Source organism: Orcinus orca, chromosome 2 (genome assembly GCF_937001465.1).
Source record: "Orcinus orca chromosome 2, mOrcOrc1.1, whole genome shotgun sequence".
NCBI lineage: Eukaryota > Metazoa > Chordata > Mammalia > Artiodactyla > Delphinidae > Orcinus > Orcinus orca.
In genome coordinates this window covers 7,868,488-7,890,407 of record NC_064560.1, presented here as the reverse complement: position 1 = coordinate 7,890,407, position 21,920 = coordinate 7,868,488, and the positions used below count along the sequence as shown (strand labels likewise).

General features: G+C 43.3%; 1 protein-coding gene across 4 annotated transcripts in view; it reads right to left on the bottom strand.

Moving 5' to 3' along the window:
• FRMD4A (FERM domain containing 4A) overlaps positions 1 to 21,920 on the bottom strand; it is a 638,605-nt gene that overhangs the window by 354,353 nt on the left and 262,332 nt on the right. Inside the window, exon 1 of one of the 4 annotated variants that reach the window (XM_049705590.1) lies at positions 5,349 to 5,692. The exons of the other annotated variants lie outside the window; for them this stretch is intronic. Within the exon in view, the coding sequence (XP_049561547.1) occupies positions 5,349 to 5,414 (66 nt within the window). The 5' untranslated portion in view covers positions 5,415 to 5,692. Of the gene's footprint in view, positions 1 to 5,348; positions 5,693 to 21,920 lie in introns of those variants that run through there. 4 annotated transcript variants of the gene reach the window in all.

Below are 21,920 nucleotides of genomic sequence, written 5' to 3'. Positions count from 1 at the left end.
TTAAAATGAAAAAACATATATATAAGGCACATGGAGACGCAAGGAAAAAAGACACAATGTCAGGAGGCAAAGAGGGCAAGAAAAATAGACTCAGATATGACAAAGATGTTGGAGCTATCAGACAGAATATTTACAGTAACTTAAATGTTAAAGATTTTGGAGGAAAATGCACAGTCAGATGGATAATTTTGGGAGAGAGCTGGAAACTATGAGAATAAAATGAAAATGCTAGAAATAAAAAGCAAAATATATATATATATATATATATATATATACGCCAATCAATCAATGTGATACACCATATTAACAAACTGAAGGAGAAAAACCATATGATCATCTCAATAGATGCATAAAAAGCTATTGACAAACTTCAGCACTCATTTATGATAAAAACTCTCCAGAGAGTAGGAATAGAGGAAACTTACCTCAACAGAATAAAGGCCATATATGACAAACCCACAGCCAACATCATACTCAATGGTGAAAAACTGAAACCATTTCCACTAAGATCAGGAACAAGACAAGGTTGCCCACTCTCATCACTATTATTCAACGTAGTTTTGGAAGTTTTAGCCATGGCAATCAGAGAAGAAAAAGAAATAAAAGGAATCCAATTTGGAAAAGAAGAAGTAAAACTGACATTGTTTGCAGATGACATGATGCTATACATAGAGAATCCTAAAGATGCTACCAGAAAACTACTAGAGCTAATCAATGAATTTGGTAAAATAGCAGGATACAAAATTAATGCACAGAAATCTCTTGCGTTCCCATACACTAACGACAAAAAATCTGAAAGAGAAATTAAGGAAACACTCCCATTTACCACTGCAACAAAAAGAATAAAATACCTAGGAATAAACCTACCTAAGGAGACAAAAGTCCTGTATGAGGAAAACTAGAAGACACTGATGAAAGAAATTAAAGACGATACGAACAGAGGGAGAGATATGCTATGTATTTGGATTGGAAGAATCAACACTGTGAAAATGACTATACTACCCAAAGTAATCTACAGATTCAATGCAATCCCTACCAAACTACCAATGGTATTTTTCACAGAACTAGAACAAAAAATTTCACAATTTGTATGGAAACACAAAAGACCCCAAAGACCCAAAGTAATCTTGAGGAAAAAAAACAGAGCTGGAGGAATCAGGGTCCCTGACTTCAGACTATACTACAAAGCTACAGTAATCAAGAAAGTATGGTACTGGCACAAAAACAGAAATATTGATCAATGGAACAGGATAGAAAGCCCCGAGATAAACCCATGCACATATGGTCACCTTATCTTTGATGAAGGAGGCAAGAATATACAATGGAGAAAAGACAGCCTCTTCAATAAGTGGTGCTGGGAAAACTGGACAGCTACATGTAAAAGAATGAAATCAGAACACTTCCTAACACCATACACAAAAATAAACTCAAAATAGATTAGAGACCTATATGTAAGGCCAGACACTATCAAACTCTTAGAGGAAAACATAGGCAGAAAACTCTATGATATAAATCAGAGCAAGATCCTTTTTGACCCACCTCCTAGAGAAATGGAAATAAAAACAAAAATAAACAAATGGGACCTAATGAAACTTCAAAGCTTTTGCACAGCAAAGGAAACCATAAACAAGATGAAAAGACAACCCTCAGAATGGGCGAAAGTATTTGCAAATGAAGCATCTGACAAAGGATTAATCTCCAAATTATACAAGCAGCTCATGCAGCTCAATATCAAAAAAGCAAACAAACTAATCCAAAAATAGGCAGAAGACCTAAATAGACATTTCTCCAAAGAAGATACACAGATTGCCAACAAGCCCATGAAAGGATGCTCAACACCACTAATCATTAGAGAAATGCAAATCAAAACTACAGTGAGGTATCACCTCACACCAGTCAGAATGGCCATCATTAAAAAAATCTACGAACAATAATGCTGTAGAGGGTGTGGAGAAAAGGGAACCCTCTTGCACTGTTGGTGGGAATGTAAATTGATACAGCCACTGTGGAGAACAGTATGGAGGTTCCCTAAAAAACTAAAAATGGAACTACCATATGACCCAGCCATCCCACTACTGGGCATATACTCTGAGAAAACCATAACTCAAAAAGAGTCATGTACCACAATGTTCACTGCAGCACTATTTACAATAGCCAGGACATGGAAGCAACCTAAGTGTCCATCGACAGATGAATGGATAAAGAAGATGTGGCATATATATACAATGGAATATTACTCAGCCATAAAAAGAAATGAAATTGAGTTATTTGTAGTGAGGTGGATGGACCTAGAGTCTGTCATACAAAGTGAAGTAAGTCAGATAGAGAAAAACAAATACTGTATGCTAACACATATATATGGAATCTAAAAAAAAAAAAAATGGTTCTGATGAACCTATGGGCAGGACAGAATAAAGATACAGACATACAGAATGGACTTGAGGACACAGGGGCGGGGAAGTGTAAGCTGGGAGGAAGTGAGAGAGTAGCATTGACATATATACACTACCAAATGTAAAATAGATAGCTAGTGGGAAGAAGCTGCATAGCACAGAGAGATCAACTAAGTGATTTGTGACCACCTAGAGGGGTGGGATAGGGAGGGTTGGATAGAGACAGAAGAGGGAGGGGATATGGGGACAGATGTATACATATAGCTGATTCACTTTGTTATACAGCAGAAACTAACACAACATTGTAAAGCAATTATACTCCAATAAAGATGTTTAAAAAAAAAGAATATATGCAGTTGGCAAGTGAGCACATGAAAAGATGTTCAAAATCATACATCTTTAAAGAAATGCAAATTAAGACAATGATGAGATACCACTACATACCTATTAGAATGGCCAAAATCCAAAACATTGATAGCACCCAATGTTGGTGAGGATGTGAGGTAACAGGAGCTCTCATTCAATGGGAATGCAAAATGGTACAACAATTTTGGAAGGTAATTTGGCCGTGTCTTACAAAACTAAATATACTCTTACCATACAATCCAGCAGTCAACCTCCTTGGTATTTCCTCAAATGTATTGCAACTTATGTCCACACAAAAGCCTGCAGATGGATTTTTACAGAAGTTTATTCATAACTGCCAAAACTTGGAAGCAAACAAGTTGTTTTTCAGTAGGTGAATGAATAAATAAACTGCGGTACGTCCATACAATGGAATATTATTCGGCACTGAAAAGAAATGAGCTATCAAGCCGTGAAAAGAAATGGAGGAAACTTAAAATCATATCACTACGTGAAAGATGCCAATCTGAAAAGGATACATACTGTATGATTCCAACTATATGACACTCTGGCAAAGGCAAAACTATGGAGTCAGTAAAAAGATTAGTGGTTGCCAGGCGTTAGGGGAGAGTGATGGATAACAGATGGAGCACAGAGGATTTTTAGGGCAGTGAAACTCTCTCGTGTGAGACAGCGGTGGTGGATACATGTAATTATACATTTGTCCAAACACCAAGAATGAACCCTAATGTAAAATACTGACTTTTTGTGATAATGATGTGTGTACGTCCATCAGTTGTAACAAATGTACCACTCTTGTAAGGGATATCCACAGTGAGTGTGCGGGGATGGGGGGATATGGGAAATCTTCCTACTTTCTGCTCCATTTTGCTGTGAATCTAACACCTAGTCTAAAAGTATTTTGTATAAATTAAAAAAATAGTGTGGGGAGGTTGATCTGGAGACGATGATGGTAGGATGAATTGGAGGAGATTCGCTGGACGCAGGGGAATATTAGATGGTTAGTCCAAGTGAGAGGTAGTAAGGACCTAAACCGGTGCCGTGAAATTATGGGTTGTGTTTACCGAAAAGGATGGAGTGTATGACTGCAGTCCCCTCCAGCAGCCTCCAAACAAGATTATGGAGCTGGAAGTATTGGGGAAAGAGCACAGGGATGGGGGCAGTTAAGGAGAGAAGGGCAACGCATTAATGACTTTGTGGTATTTAAATAAAACAGCTTCTGGATTAATTTCCTCCCCTCCAAACCAAACTCACCCCAACCCTTCGGTGTGCCACAGACACCCCCCACCACGAGACCCCAGAGCCACTGCCACCCACCACCAGCCCCTACCACGGCAGGCAGAGGCTCTCAGCTATCAAAGAAATTCCCCATTCTGCTGTTCAGTCTCTATTTATACTTCAGGTAAAGGAAGGATGCCGGCCGTGGATCTCCCATCACTGGAAACCCAGAAGGACCCTCTCCATTCTTGACAGCTTTCTTTCTTAAGGCATAACTTCCCGAGCCTACAGTCAGAACGGCCGCGAGTCACTGAGATCCTGGTACCCAGCCCTGGAAAGGCTGATTCCCTCTGGGAATCCTGCCAGCATCATGTTGCCTCAATTTGAAGACAAATTATAAATTAATAAAGAAAAAAACCCCAGACTTTCACGTCTGCCAAAACACACCATTCCCCGAAAGGTTCCTGAAAGGGCCTCAGTGATGCATAGTATAGCAAGAGCCAACCGTCTAAAAGCCTTTTCCAGATTCAACAGGCAGACTAGCCTGTCCTCAAAGTGCTACCCCAGCTGCCTTTCCCAGGGCAGAGCCGGTGTTGTTCTTGGAAGGAGAACACCTCCCAGCTGGGTTACCACCTGAATGTTTCACACAGTCTGGAGTTCCCTAAGCTCCCGCCAAGAACACAAAACAGACAGACGTATCACGGACAGAAAACCTCCGGAGAAGCCTGAGAAAGATCGTGGTCGGCGCGGAGGTAGCAGTGCTGTTTGGGCTGCTATGAACGCCAGGGGTTTTCAAAGATTGTGTTTCTGAGCTCATCACAGGCACAGAAGTGTCCTTGTCAGCTGCCTTTTCTTTAAAAGAGAGTCACTGGAACAGCCTCACCCCATAAAATCAACTCCTGAGGAAGTCTTGGTAACCTAACACCTACGGAAGAGGCAGGGATCCAGGCGCTGGAGAGGGGAGTTCTCACTCTACCCTGTCTTCCGCCTTCTCCATTGGAAAAGCACAGACTTTTCAGTATACCCTCTCCCGTTTTTCAGGAGCGATGACTTCACTTTACAAATGAATCTGATTCTCCTAGGCAATGCCTTCTGAAACTGCTTTGGTCTCTTCTGGCAAATGTTTTCTATTTCTTCACCCCATTCATTCGACTTCTGCATGTTACTTGGTTTAAAAAGCTGCCTCTCTGCTATGTAATCTGTATAGACCAATCCGCACAGCTCAGGCACTTACGGTTTTCTCCCCCCAAAGGCCCACGAGGAAGAAATTAACAGCATGGTGAGCATTGGATGATTGTGGAAGAGAATCAGACTCAGTGATGGGGACAGGAAGACTCTGAGGGTGGCAGAAGAGGGTCTGCCTTTACTTACAAACACATCCATGAGCAGGTGTTCCAGCGTCACCTCAAAGTCCTCCAGTTTGGCAGCTAAAGTCATAACAAATGATCCGATGGGCGAGGAGGCCCCACTGACGGCCCAAACTTGCACACTCTTCCGCTCAGAACACGCGGAGACAAATTTAGTCACAAGGCAGAATCGCTGCTAATGGGAGGCGGAAACCCTCAAAAGAGAACAGAGCATTGCAGACTGTCCGGCTGGAGCTTCGTAGCCAGAAATATTAAAGGATTGAAAAAAAAAAAAAAAGAAGCTGTATTAAGGATGCTGTGGGACCAGACTGGGCACAAAGTGATGTCACCAGGTGAAGAATCCAGCTACTGCCTGGCTCTTGGTAACTTCACGGTCCGAGGTGCAGTAGGAAACACAGGGAAGCCCTGGCAGTGGGTGAAAGAGAGAGAGAAAGCAAGATGGGGTGAGTAGGGAGAGTGGGAAAAAATGGACTAAACCGTCTGACTGATATTTATAGGGCCACATGTTTTTGACTCCAGCCCATTTCTCAGTTCGTTTGTGACCTTTCATGAACGGCCAAACACACTGGAGCGTATTGTAGAATGGGGGCAGTGGGTCCTACAGAAGTTGGCTGTGACCAATGCTAGGGCAATTCACACAGACACGCCATCAATGGTTCTTTGTGAGACACCCATCAGACCTTGTTCTGTACACGATGACAGAAAAGCACATAGTCTTGTGAAAAACAAGGAAACGAAATTTTTCCTCAGAATATTATTAGCTCCTTAGACTCTCCCCCGTCCTGCGTCCTCCCCGCCCCCTCCTCTTCAAGAGTAGATAAACTTCAAGGAAAAAAATTGAATCTCTTGTGTCAACTCCTCAAGCTTCTGCCAGTGAAAGACAATCCAATCTTGCAAAGGCCATTTCTCCTTTTCTGCTTCTGAAGTTTGCTGCAGCGTCGTCTTCTTCTTCTTTTTTTAACTTAAAAGATTTTAATTGTGGTAAAATACACACAGCATGAAACTGACCATCTTCACTGGGGTGAAGTGTGTCGTTTGGAAGCGTTAAGTACATTCACGTTGTTGTGTAACCAACCTCCAGAACTCTCTTCATCTTGTAGAACTCAATCTCTATGCCCATTAAACAACTCCCCACCCCCCTGACCCCAGCCCCTAGCAACCACCATGCTGCTTTCTGTCTCTCTGGGTTTGACGATCCTTGATACCTCATATAAGAGGAATCATGCGATATTTGTCCTTTTGTGTCTGGCTTCTTTCATTTAGCATTATGCTTTCAAAGTCCATCTAGGTTGTAGCCTTTGTCAGAACATCCTTCCCTTTTAAGGCTGAAAGCTTACATCTTAAGAAAGACCACTACTTTGGACAAGTTTTCAGGCCTGAGTCAATCTCTCAGGAACGCTTGGTTGTCAAGCCTACAGTGGCCATCCTTCCTGTGAGTGTTCTAACAGAAACCGTCTTGGTCTACTAAGTGAGTTCTGTCCTGTTCCCTAAATAATTGCTGAACTGAATAATCCATGCAAATTCTAGCCTCTGACTCCAAACAGGCTATGACCACTTAACAGTCAATACTTATGCCAAAGAAGAAGGTGGCCCACACGGTACGGAGAAGGAAACAGAAATATGAAACCCTCTGGACTATAATAAAACTCCCCCCACCCCTTTTTGTCAGAGCTCTTTAAAGTGGGAACAGCTGATACTCTCCAATTTAGTATCTTGCCATGAATTTTCATTTTCCCAGAGGAGATGCAGACCCACTTCACTCGGCATATAATATTTAAACAAAGCAAGCATAAAATAAAGGACCAAGAAAAAAACCGATACAAAGCATCATATTATTCATAAGGCAGATTTGGAGCCTCTCAGAGTAGACAAGTCGGTCATAAATTGTATATAAATGTTCCTTGAATTATGGCTTCGATTCCATTTTCGAGCCTCTAATAGGGGAATTAGAGTGGGTTTCATGACAAGCATCTCTTGTTAGGCAGAGGCACCAGGGAGGGGGCGGCACTGTGGTGATGAATGGCTCCTATAGCCAAGAGTGTACAGAAAATATATTTGCCTGATGGGCAAACTCACATTCACAGACCTCCTTATTAGCTAATGTGTTTCCCATGTCTGCAGTGGAGGCGAGGACCAGAGCAAACGACGTCAGGCACCAAGACTCAGCACTAGCTGATGTCTTGCCACGTAGTTGCCGTCTTTTGTTAAAACTATAGCTGCCCTGAAGGAACTCAAAACGCCAGGTACCTTCTCTTACCAGGTAAGAGAGCGATGGGTAAACAATCGGCCATAACCAGGAGACTGCTGGAGAGGAGAGATGCATACACAGTTGCAATACTGTTCTGGTCTCCTGAGACGCTCAGAGAGCTTTCAAAATCAGGTTTTCTTGAGCCCCTTGCCTTAAGCATTCAGTTTGGACAAGGTATTTCAAAAATCTGGAATTTCAAAGAAGATATACTGGTGTATTTCATTAATCCTCTTCCTGGGATGGACAAGGGATTAGCCAATGCAGAACAGTTAATATTTTTCATTTAAGGCAGCCAGTCTCCCAGTCCCAGCAATGACTTTACACGGTTTTACAGTCAGTCCAAGGCACGGCTCCTCTTAGACTATAAACAGCAAAGCTCAGGACAGGAGACCGTGCATAATTGGGGCAGTGTGAGTAGTTACCATTCTTGAGCTAGAGCTCTCAGGAGGATGTATCAAGAACATCCTACTTTTTAGAAACAAAGTCACCTTAACAGTTTCCAAAGGGGAAACACTGCCCAGAAGAGAGCTAGTATGAAGAGAGAATGAGGAAATAGGTAGTGGATTGGATGCCACCCACAAGAGGCATTTGGTGTGAGTTCAGCTATTAGTGGGTGATATGAACCATGGGGAGAAAGTTGGGTACCCTGGAGGCAGCAGAACCACGCTAGTCCTAAGGCAGGGAAATTGCTGAAGATGGATCATGATAAGGCAAGCTCGCTGGCATCAGTGCTTATCAATATATGAGCATATGGTAAAGGACGGCTTGGGCAGATTGAACGCAGAAGTTTTTTTTAGTAAATATATTCTAATTGACAAACATTTTTGGTAACTGTGGAGACATTTTATTGATGCTTATATAAAATCTGAACATTCATTTGTTCATTCATTCACACATCCTTTTGACAAGTATTTACTTAGCAACTGGGCCAGATATTGGGATGAGTCCTATTGCTGCTAATCAGAAGGTCAAGACACGGCCCTTTCTTCAAGACTTACAGTCTAGGGAAGACTTGGCAAGAGGTGCTGGTGGAATTTTATACTTTTTATTGAGAATATGAAAGAAAAGCGTACTTCCTTATTGGGAAGCACTCACTCTGGGACTTAGGCGATGAGAGGGCTCATTGGTAAAAAAAAGAAAGGACATTACTCCCACCCCATGGGAAATGAATGAGAGTGAGTCAGGTATAGAGCATGCCTCCTGAGGATGGCATTTGCAGCAATAAGTGGCAAGGGCATGGCTGGGGGCACTGCTGGATCTTAGGGGTCTGAGCCCAGAGACCACTGGGTTTGAGAAGGTAGCAGCCAACATCTCAATATCGGCAGCACAGGATCCTGACACCATCGCACAGACATCACTTTGATGGTACACATCTCATTTAGAAAAAAAAAATACACTTCCAACTATTGATCAAAACTTAGTGGCCACCTAAGGAGGACCTGACACTCACCACCGTGCTGGAACTAAGGACAATTAATCAGCAACACACCTGATATGGTAGGCAATGGCTAGAGTTTGCTCTGCACATTCAAATAACCTTTGTGTGTATGTTTTTAAATTTCGAGTTTCATTCTGTTTCAACCTCATTGACCATTTCCTTCTCCCAAGTCCATGAAAAACCTCCTCCAGCAGCCTCGATATTTTGCTGATAGGATGCAGATGAAAGGGAAATCTTTGGAAGGCAGGGATTGGCTAGATTCCCTGTACGGACATGAAGCCAGTCTCCCTTCCATCCTCCCTAGGTAAGCTGTGGGCAAACCAGTCTTCTAGAGAGAACTATGTTATTCTGCAGCCCTGAAAACAAATCATCCACTTCTAGAGTGTGAACACTCTGCACAGGTGAGGTCCTCAGTTCAAAGAGATCATGGTTCAAGTCATATCAAACAATCTCTATTAAGTACGATGGTGTGCAAACCCAGTGCAGTAAGTAATTGAATATGCAAAGATGTTTTCCTGGAAAGTTCTCTCTGTTCACTCTACTGCAGTGAATTTCTACTCAACAAAACCCTTTGAAGGTCAACTACAAAGCAATGGATCAGACCACCGTGCAGGTGATCAGAACTGGTCACTAAGATAATCTAGTTAACCCTTTTAGTGCCTCGATTGGTGAATGTGAGCAGTGATTTGAAAGTGATGAAATATTTACTGAGATTTTTTTTTTAAAAAAAAGCAAAACCACTGGCTCTTATTTTGATCACTCAGTTATATCCCATAAGCCCAGTTTATAGTGCAAAAAACTCCCAATGATACATGTGAGAGCAACTGACGTCACTATCCTATTGATATACTTGTCTGTCAAGCTTCTGCTAGAAAGAGAGGATTTTTAAGGATATGCATGTTTAAGTAGAACAGGCTCTTTTGATGGTCCTACAGACAGTTGCCTGTCTGGGTCTAGTAATAAAGGCTCGCCTGTCTGCTTGAGCTGTCTCTCGGAGGACGAACACTCCAATAAAGATCTATTAAAAAAAAAAAAAAAGGTTTGCCTGTATAGAGCCCCTGGCAGGCTGGCACTGCCGTGGCTCCAGGCGGTGATATCTATTAGCAGACCATGCTCGCAGTGTCTGCCTAGTTCCTCCCATGTTTGTGTCACAGGGCTTACACAAGCAACCTTGTCTTCCCTACTCACCACGTCTTTTCGATTTTGACAGCCTCTCTGACAAGTACAAAGGCTCTATTCCTCCACATCTGTCCCCCACCCCGCGACACTCTGGCCTTGCCTCTCCCACCTGCATCCCCTGCCCACCCACAAGGGTGAATTTCAAGACTTTCAAAACTAACAGGCTGTGCAACTCGTGTCAGGCACATGCAGTGGTGCTCTGGGCTGATGACGGAGAGAACGCATAAATAACTCGTCTGATTTCTTTCAGTCGCGACACCTGTCACTTGCTCTACTATTTGGAGTAAAAGAGGCTTGTGGAGCTTCTGAGCTCACCCCTAGCAGGGTACCTTGGGAATTCACCAAGGATAATCACCCCAGCTCCCCCACCTGCACCTTCCAGGGCACCTTGATTTCTGGAGTTCAAATGCAGGCTGTGGAAGCACAGATCCTTACAAGATCCTCCCAAATATTTTACAGACACTTTTGATAACTCTTTCTCATCTGTTCAAGTGGCACAGGGGTTGAAGATTTCCATGCCTTCCAGGGTTGTTTTGAACATGAACCCGATAAAGCACTTTGAGCTAGTCTAAGATGAGATGCTGTGGGCATGTGAACTATGGGTTGGTTACTACTTGCTATGAACTGAATGTTTGTGTCCCCACCAAATTCATAATTAGAAGACCTAATCCCCAGTGTGATGGTATTTGGAGCTGGGGGCTCTGGGAAGTGACTAGGTCATGGTGGGGAGACCTTGTGAATGGGATTAGTGCCCTTAGAAAAGAAACCCAGAGAGCTCCCTTGCCCCTTCCTTCTGCCACGTGAGGTTACAGCTAGAAGATAGTCATCTACAAACCGGGAAGTAATAGGACTATGAACCAGGAAACAGGTTCTCATCAGACCCTGAATCTGCCGGCACCTTGACCTTGGACTTTCCAGCTTCCAAAACTGTGAGAAACAAATTTCTCTTGCTTAAAAGCCACCCGGTCCTAGGGTATTTTGTTATAGAGTCCAAACGGCTGTTACAGCTGTGGCAGGCTGGCCTCCTGTGAGTGTAGCTCTCTTAAGAGTTTACAATGAAGTATCACCTCACACTGGTCAGAATGGCCATTATTAAAAAGTCTACAAACAATAAACTCTGGAGAGGGTGTGGAGAAAAAGGAACCCTCCTACACTGTTGGTGGGAATATAAATTGATATGACCACTATGGAGAACAGTATGGAGGTTCCTTAAAAAACTAAAAATAGAGTAACCAGGTGATCCTGGGCATATATCCAGAGAAAACTCTAATTTGAAAAGATACATGCACCCCAATGTTCACTGCAGCACTATTTACAATAGCCAAGACATGGAAGCAACCTAAATATCCATTGACAAATGAATGGATAAAGAAGAAGTTGTGTATATATACAGTGGAATACTACTCAGCCATAAAAAAGGAGGAAATGATGCCACTTGCAGCAACAAGGATGGACCTAGAGATTATCACACTAAGTAAGCCAGACAGAGAAAGACAAATACCGTATGATGTCACTTATATGTGGGATCTAAAAAAAATACAAATGAACTTATACACAAAACAGAAATAGACCCACAGACATAGAAAACAAACTTATGGTTACCAAATGGGAAGGGGGGGAGGATAAATTAGGAATTTGGAATTAACATATATAAACTACTATACGTAAAACAGGTAATCAACAGGGACCTACTGTATAGCACAGGGAACTCTACTCAGTATTTTTAAATAACCTATAGGGAAAAGAATCTGAAAAAGAATAGATATATCTATATGTATAACTGAATCACATTGCTGTACACCTGAAACTAACACAACACTGTAAATCAACTATACTTGAACTAAAAAAAAAAAAAAAAAAAAAAAAGAGTTCACAGGTGGTCAGGTCAGCGTCCAGAGACTGACTCTTCGCTTTCTCCATCTTTCAGCCGGCAGAGCCCTGCGTTTTCCACACCTGACCGCCAGAACTTGGAAGAGCACTCTGGGTACAGCTGGCTGAAAAATGGCAATGGGAGGATGATTCTTAGCTCTTAAGGCTTATGAGACTGATATAATCCCATCACTGAGAAAAATGAAGCTTCCACAAGACAAATATTTTCATAAGAAGTACTCGGGGGTTGGGGGGAAAGGATGATCAGATCTTGGGCTTTGGGTGGGTCTCTACCCATAACTCACAGCCCTAATCAATAAATAATCTGAGTTCCTCATGCAGTTGACAAATCCCTGTTCAAGTTTAGCTCAAGTGCTAACCCCGAAGAGAGAAGGACGTGAAATGGCCTGAATTTATCTCACATTGGCAGCCTTGCTCCAGAGACCAGGCCCTTACATTTTCACTGAGGCCTGACCTAGAAGGGCTAATATCGCTTCTCCCCCTTTTTACAGAAGAACCTTTGGCTGAAGATGGAGAGTGAGTGATCTGAGAGCTTTATCCCATGGATGGCTTCACAACGGCCAGGATTTGCCATAACTAGGTTTTCATGAGGCTACCGGTGAGGTCTGTGCTCCCTCTCACCCTGCAAGGAGGCTGTTCTAGTACAGCTGAGGCACGATTGACACTGGGGTCCCCTCATCTGTGGCCTGAGGCTCACAGCCTCTTTGGGCTCAGTTTCTGCATGTGTCTAAATCCGGGCTGAGCCTAGACAAGGGATTCCAGACGGTGGGTATCACGGAACACTACAATCTGTACATCGAATTAAATATTGGGAGGACCAAGCAAGGGTTGCCAATATCTTATACGCTAAGTTGGGGCATTGAGAGTCCGCCTGCCGATGCAGGGGACACGGGTTCGTGCCCCGGTCTGGGAGGATCCCACATGCCGCGGAGCGGCTGGGCCTGTGAGTCATGGCCGCTGGGCCTGCGCGTCTGGAGCCTGTGCTCCCCAACGGGAGAGGCCACAACAGTGAGAGGCCCGCGTACCGCAAAAAAACAAAACAAAACAGATGGGTCCAGCTGTGTCTCATGAACATTCTGGTAATGGGCATAAACTAATGATTAGCAGCAAGATGTTAGACCCATGTACCCACTGAAGTCCACACTTAAAGGCAATTTAAGAGAATCTTTATTAATCGCTCCCTTGTGCATCTCTGTATTACCTACTCCAAAATGCACCTGTTAGGATGACTGGAAATTAAAACAACACTAAGCAAGAGCAAAGGGTAATTCGTTCTTTTGTAAAGTTTCCCTTTGCCCTTGAGAAGAGATATCAAAGCAATGAAAAGGTTAAATCTTGAAAGACTTTGGACCATGACACTTGATCAGATGCGGACTGTATAAAATTGATAACATTTGTCAACTACTCCATTTCAAATCTACCAGACTCAGAAGCTAATCTCATAAAGGATCAGCAGTGTAGGCAATAAAGGTCCTCAGAACTTCCCCTATGTGCCAAGATATACGAGAATGTCAACTCCTCTAGGTACAGCTATAGATTCCCCGGTGACTTTGTTGATCAAAGATTCGTGACCACTGACTTCCATCAGTAAAGTTGATCCTACTGCCTCACTGAATTTACGATGGGCCTCTATTTTCTACTGTTGCTCATCTCTGTTGAGGTTTCCACTTACTTTCAAGGTCGCCAGCTGTGTTTGGACAAAACGATAATAATATTGATCTTCACGACACCATTTCTTGAGCATTTTTCAAAGGGACAGTGTAGATACCAGTTATTTCATGGACATGTAAAAAAATCATTATAGATAGGCAGCCAACAAACTAAATAATTAATTTAATTAATTTAACTTAATTAAACGTATTAAATATTTACTGAGCTCGTTGTTTTCTATTGGATTTGCATTGAGGTTGTAGTGATTTTTTCATGTGCTGCAAGCACCAAGCTATTAATCCTGTGGCTGGAAATGCTTAGACTCATGAATGGTTAGAAGACTATTTTATAGAACATGACCTGTACTTAGACAACTTACTTGTATTGCTATTTAATAATATCCCTTTTTGCTCACAAAGGGGTAGATGTTATATATACTACGGGTGAGGCAGGTCTTTCACATCTAAGAATTTGTATTTCTAGTTTCTGAGTAAGATCTTATTGCTTGTTTACTTACTTATCTATCGATCGATCAAGCTATCCTCTCTTTCTTTTCTTCCATCCATCCATCCATCCATCCGTACATATATACATACATACATCTATCCATCATTTATCCATCATCAATCCATTTATTATCTATCGATTGATCTTTCCTTCTTTCTCCCATTCATCCATCCATCCATCATTTATCTATTATCTATCCATCCATTTTCTACCTTTCTTTCCTTCTCTCTCTCCCTTCCTTCCTCCTCCTTCCCTCCCTCTCTTCCTTCCTTCCTTCATTCCTCTTTCTCCCATCCATCCATCCATCCATCATTTATCTAACATCTATCTATCCATCCATTTATCTATCTATCTAACTTTCTATCTATCTACCTATCTATCTTCCATCTGATCTTAACCCTGTGCCAGGCATTGTTCTAACTGCCTTACAAATATGAACTTATCTAATCCTCACTATAGCCCTACGAGGTGGTTATCATTTTTCCACCCCCATTTTCCAGGCGGGAAAACTCAGGAACAGAGAGACACTTGCTAACAGTCACACAGCCAGTCCAATGGTGGAGTCAGAATATGAGCCCAAGCCTTCTGGCTCCAGGTTCACTGATGTAACCACTACACTGGGCTTGTGTGTGTTCAACATTCTAGTTTTGTGAACCATCACTTGTTCCCTGTCACGGAGGGAAAATCATTCTTCTGTTGGACGAAACAGAGAGTTCTTATGAGGAAGCAAAGCTGGTTAAAAAGTGTGTGGTGGTGGTGATGGTGGGGTTCATTGGAAAATGTCTGGTATTCATTTACAAGATAATCTTAATAGCATCTCCATTGTGTAATGGAGAGATTCAATAATGGTACTAAAGAAATTCAGTTGACATTAATGTTGGAGCAAAAAACACAGAGTGATGCAATTCTTAAAACTGGGAGGAGTGTAAGATTCATCTGAGACTGACTGTGTTTTGGAGATGAGAGAACAGGCCCCGGGGACTATGGCCTCATTTGGCCTGTCTGCTGGTGGCCATCTTGGACCCAGGGACCCGGATCCAGACGTAACATCTCCAGGTGCAGTGCTCTCATTTCCATCCTTTCTTAACAGAACTACGGACTCCTCAGAGGCCTTGGATCAGCTCAGGCATCTCCCTGACCTGCTCTGAAATGCATCCTTCACAGGCACTGAGGGCCTAAGGAGAGAGTTCTGGCCTGCAGTCATCACAGTAGTTCAGTGCTCACTCACACAGGTCTTCCTTTAAAGGAGACACTGATGGGAAGGTGGCTGGACCAGAAGAGGCGGGGGGTGAAGAGATGGAATGGCCAGGTGTCTGACCCACAAGCCTGCAGAAATATATTTCTTGGGGCCGTGAAGTAACATGTGCCAGGCCTTCAGAGTGGGATAGCTATTTTACTACCTCTTAATTAAAGGAATTATAGGACTCCCTTGTGAGAAAGCAAAATGACTTATCTGACCCTAATGCAGTTTTGGAAACAGCAACTAGGAGGGCTTTGAAAAAGTCATAAAGTATGTGGAGTTCCAGTCACTTCTTTTCGTTTTGTTTTTAGTTTTCATGCTGAAACAGGGCAATTGGAACCCTTCTGCTTTCTCCAAATAAAACAGAGCTCTTTCTGTCCTTTGAATTCTTCAGAGCTGCTTTTCAAGGAAGCTAACTTGGCTTCCTGGTGACGCTTTTCAAAAAAGCCTTTCTGATGATGTTCTCTGAAAAGCCTTGCTTTGCTGTGGTACTTCCAATAGTTCGACATTTTAGTTACAGATTAACTTTCTGTCATTGAAATTCTGACTAATTGAAATTATTTTCGTCTGTTTATAAATGAATTTGTTTTCTGCACCAAAAGGGAAACACATTATAATCTTCATACTTGAGTTATTTGATTTAACAAGATTTAAAGTTAGGAAACATTTGCAAATAAGTTTTACATCTAGGCATGTACCACCCCACAAAGTAAGTTTCCCATAAAAATAAGTTCCCCCCAAATAAGTGTCCACATAAGCACCAGAGGACACGCCCAGGGATTTTCATAGCAGCGTTATTCATGGAAGCTCCAAAATAAAAACAATCCGAATGCCCGTCAGAGGTATAACAGATAAATATGGAGTATGTTCCTACTGTGTGATCGTATAAGGGAATAAAACACAGCAATGAAAATTAAGACACAATCGAACTTTACAATCCCCGCTGCACTAAAGTGACTACAGTGATTAGGAACTGAGACACTTTTTTCTGCATAAAGCCTGGAGGCGAAAGCATATTGACGTCACAAGAGAGGCCACGATTTTCCTTTTCTATATTATCTCGTAGGAATCTTCAAAAATAGTATATAAGGACACACGGCAACATGCAAAACTGTTCTATAACTTTTTTGGAAAAACTCCTTTTTCCAGATCAGCTGAGTCCACGGGGCCTAATTTGACCACATTTTAAGAAAACAAAAGGCAGAATTGTAACTTCCCTGGCTGTCCAGTGGTTAGGACTCCGTGCTTCCACTGCCGTGGGCCTGGGTTCAATCCCTGGTCGGGGAACTAAGATCCCGCAAGCCACATGGTGTGGCCAGAAAACAGACAAAGGCAGAATTATTTTACTATTTGTTAATGCTAAGGTGGAGGTCATATTCAACTTTGCTGTTTCTTTCATGAGATTCCTGACTCCAGACTTTCTGGTTCGTGACTCAATAAAGGAAATCATTTGCTTACTCAGCGTGACGATCAGGCCTTTGGTGCTCACAGCTATCATGCTTTGATGGTCAGGCATTCAGTATCCCGCCAGGGTTTGCCATGCAGCAGCCCAAAGACTGGTTAAGGGAGTGATTTTCTGGCTGCTCTAATGAGGATAATCCAAACTGATTCAAATGTGGGGATGTAAAGTTCCCACCGAGTGGTAACTGCTTCTATTATTAAGCATGGTCGTCAGGGCTGGTCACTGGAGATTATCTGGAGAAGAGAGAGACTCATAAACCGTACAGTTCTGTCCTGAGACCGTGCAAACCAAATTCCTTCTGATTCGTCAGGAGATGCAGTGGTGGGCTTCCAGCTCCAATGTCGCTCTCAGGATACTGTGGAATGACCCTCTGTGAGGCAGAGTGATGTCCTCATCTGAACAGAATTGTCTGTGAGGCAGAGTGACGTCCTCATCTGAACAGAATTGTCTGTGAGGCAGAGTGACGTCCTCATCTGAACAGAATTGTCTGTGAGGCAGAGTGATGTCCTCATCTGAACAGAATTGTGATGGCTCTTGTGTTAAAATATTAATTGCATTAAACAGGTTTGTTGAGGAAAGAACAGGTTCTTCATGGTGGAAATATACCAATGCATACTGTTTTGTTTGAACTTCTTTATCCTTTGGAGTTTCGCTTTTATTGTTGTCCTTGCCTGGTGGAAAAGATGTGAAGAACATCTCCTTGGTTACTTGGGAGCAAAGGTTGCCCACTGATTCCGATGTGCTTTGGCTGTAGTAGACCAGCACCTCGCAGTGAAACCCCCGAACAATACCACAGTCTTGAAGCGCTGGGCTCCAGGCTGTGGCAAGAAAGTTCTTCAAATGCCCGTCTCCCAGGGTGTAGTCCACGGACACTCTCTGCTTCCTCCTCTCGTCCCCTGATGGGAATGTCTTCCCTTATGGAACTCTGTAGGAATTGGCCTTTGTGGAAATTTCTGGAGTGCCAGCTAAGTGTGCCTGTGAGAGGCAAAAGGTCCAGGCCTAGCACACTGTAGACCACACTGGAAAGTGGCCCAGAGCTTGATACCCCATCCATCCAGGACAAAGTGACAGGTTGTTCTCTGCAACCCAGGTCTGAGGTGGTGCTGCATTTGCAAAAGGCTGGGAGAGAAAGAAGAGAGCCTTAAAGCTAGAGTCACACCGGACCCACTGCCCAGGCCTGAGCTTGACCCTCTGATGGCTTTGCAGCATCTCCGTTTACAAACTGTCGATTCAATGTCGATTGTGTTTATAGGGATTCTTACCTTGTGACCCTTGTCTTCAAGAGGACTGAGCAACTTCAAAGACCACAGACAAAATTTGTGTAAATAAATACAGGTGCCCGATTCTAGGCAGAAGGGCAAAGGTTTTACCAGCTTATCAACCAGGCTCTCAAGATCCCAAACAGAAGAACATTATCAACAACAAAAGAAGACAAAAACAAACAAGGGAAAGAAAGAGGAAGGAAGGAAGAAAGGAAAGAAGAAAAAGAAGCCACTGGGTTCATTTCAGTTTTTCAAACCAGAGCAGTCAGTTTTATTCATTTCAGAGGCCGAAGGGTCAAGGCGGTTGATATAAACTCTCTCCAATCTTTCATTGATACAATCTCAAATGCTCAACAGCTGCTTCCTATCTCAGTTGACAGGAAGATAATTTAAATATTCCTGTTGGTTTCTCTCCTATCTGTGTTCTGAAAACCCAAATGAGAACCCCCTTGTACTAGTGCTGAATAATCCAGGAAGCAAAACTGACTGTAACATGAAAAGGGAAACTTTAGGATGAGAAGTACTTTCCATCCTAGAAATAGTCCCCTTTGAGGGATTTCCAAGTCCAAGAAGTGTGGGAGAATGTGACTCCTTGGGGTTTGAATACCAATGAGTAGCGAGGTACTGGCATGGAATAGAAAGAAGCCTTGCAGTTAGACAGGACAGAGAATCGTGGCTTTGCTGCTTCACCACCGTGGGGCCCGAGGTAGACTATTGAGGTCAAGTCTTGGCTTCCTTCCCCACCAAGGGGTAACGACAGTGTCCACCTCAGAGACAGGTTCTGACCACTCAGTGAACAAGGTATAAGGGGTTGAGCACACAGCCTAGCACACGGTCACTCAGTAAACATTAGACATTATTTCTGCTTTGTTAGTCAGTAAAATCCCAAGATAATGGGGAAGGGGGGTAGACTTCTTATGCGGAAGGAGGGAGAGGAGGAACGTGGGAATGGGGATGGGCCAGTAACCAAAGACCCTGGATAAGGCTGAAGAGTGAACCAGTCAACCAAGATATTACTAGGATGGACGCCAGTGCTCTGAAGTCCCATCCAGCTACAGAACCCAGAATGGTCCCCATGGATACTCACGCCAGAGCACACAACTTCTGGGCCTGGAATGGATCTGGATGGAGAAGCAGGAACTTTGGAAATTCTGGTCAGTGAGCTTTGAGAATGCCTGATTCACTTTGTTTTCCCCTTACGAGTATAATCCCTCATTTTGTATGACGGATTTTTGTAAGCTTCCCCACTATTACATAGGGCAGCATTTTACAGTAATAAAAACAATAGTGATTTTTGGAAACAGAATGGGCTCTCCCTGGTTGTTATTAAGACAAATCTATTTCTTTCCTTCTAGCCCTGGAGACTGCTACTCACTAACTGACCTCCAATTCCTAAAGTTTGCTCTTTAACGACAAACTAAAAGTTGGTCTTTAACAACAACATCTCTTATTGCAGAATGTGGAGAAACCCCCTTGTAGTTCAAAAAGGATGCATGAAATGACCATGGCCACTAGGATTTTGTGTTCAGGACCAACCGAGGGCTCATAGAGTCATGTGGAAAAAAGTTGAGAAGCCAGTCACTCTGGGAGATAAGTGTTGGATTTGTCCACTGCTGCATTCCTCACCTATGGATGTGCTGGTTTAATTTGTACCTGAGACCTTTCTCCTACCTTTTTTCAAATAAACAAGTTTACAAGGATTGTAAACAGAGCAATTAAGATCATTAGAATTACGAATGTGCATTGGGGACTTGGGGGGTGAGGAGATAATGGTCAATATAAATAGGGAATTCATGGTGAAGCAGACAGTTTCACACTAGACAGAGCCTTCAAAACAGGCTGAGAACAGGAAGTTGAAGAAAGATGCTGGTAAGCATTCCAGAACTTTAAGAACCAAAGGTAAACCATGGCCTTTTAAAACTGGAACCCAGGGACTTCCCTGGTAGTCCAGTGGTAAAGAATCCACCTTCCAATACAGGGGACGTGGGTTCGATCCCTGGTCAGGGAACGAAGATCCCACATGCTGTGGGGCAACTAAGCCTGCACGCCACAACTACTGAGCTTGCGTGCCTCAACTAGAGAGAGCCCGCGTGCTGCCAACTACAGATCACACGTGCTCTGGAAACTGAGCACCACAACTAGAGAGAAGCCCGAACACCACAACGAAGAGCCCGTGCACTGCAATGAAAGATCCCACGTACCACAACTAAGATCCAATGCAGCCAAAAATAAATAAAATAAATACATAAATAATAAATAAAATATTTAAAAAAACACAACCCCCCCCGGAATCCACCCCCATCTCCTTACCCCCTCCCGCCCCCAGTTTGGTTGTTGGCATATCAAGAAAGGGGTCAGCCAAACTGTGTCCTTCCCCTCCTCATAATTCACAGTAGTCTACAGTAAATCTCTTCTCTTAAATGTCCTTAGGGGCTATTGGATTTTATCTGTTTTTAAAATTTGGGCCTTTGGGGCTTCCCTGGCGGCGCAGTGGTTAAGAACCCGCCTGCCAATGCAGGGGACACGGGTTTGAGCCCTGGTCCAGGAAGATCCCACATGCTGCAGAGCAACTAAGCCCATGCGCCATAACTACTGAGCCTGCGCTCTAGAGCCCGCGAGCCACAACTACTGAAGCCCATACGCCCTAGAGCCCGTGCTCCGCGATGAAAGAAGCCACCGCAATGAGAGCCGGCACACCGCAACAAAGAGTAGCCCCCGCTCACCGCAACTAGAGAAAGCCTGCGCACAGCAACGAAGACCCAACACAGCCAAAAATAAATAAATAAAATAAATTTATTAAAAAAAAAAAAAGTTGGGCCTTACTCTGTAAAGATTTTTTTAAACATGAGGGAAAATCTTGCTTTTATGAATTGACCATGCTTTCACAGTTGCCCTCCCCAGCATGCTTACCACACATCCATCCAGCCCATCTTTTCATACCAAGAAGTATTCATTGAGCACCTATATGTGGAGGCAAAAAAGTCATTGTGTGAGTGTAGGCTCGGCTCCATCACTTACAACACACACACTGGTGTTAGGCAATTCTTTTAACGTCTCTTGGCCTCAGTTTTCCCACCTGTAAAATGGGGCTAATGGTATTTATCTCCCAGAGTTGTTGTGAAGATTGAGTTAATCCATGTAAAGCAGTCAGAACAGAGAGCAAAGTCACATTAGGCAGAAACAGGTCTCACTTACTGGCCTCTCCCTTGTGCCAGGAGCAGCTGTCCTGAGAGGTCTGTGTGAATCAACTCATTTAATTCCCACAAGATCCCTGTGAGGTGATTACTGTTACTATCCTCCCTTTTCTGGATGATGAAACAAAGGCTTAAGAGAAGTTAAGTGATGGCAGAGCATGGCTGATTGGCTGTGCCAAAGGAGGGTCACATCTCCATGAGTAATTCTGCTCCTGCACAAGTTAACACCTTTCAAAATGTGTGGATCTAGGGAATTCCCTTGCGGTTCAGTGGTTAGGACTCTGCACTCTCACTGCCGAAGGTGCGGGTTCAATCCCTGGTTGGGGAACTAAGATCCCGCAAGCTGCACAGCAGGGCCAAACAAAACAAAGAATGTGAGGCTCTTGGGGACGGCGTATGCAGGAAGCACCGTGTGCAGCCTGAAAATCTCATCAGTCGTAGGGCTCTGATATCGGCAGGGCCCAGCCTGCAGTTTTCCCCAGCTGGAAGTTGGGATGCTTTCCTTT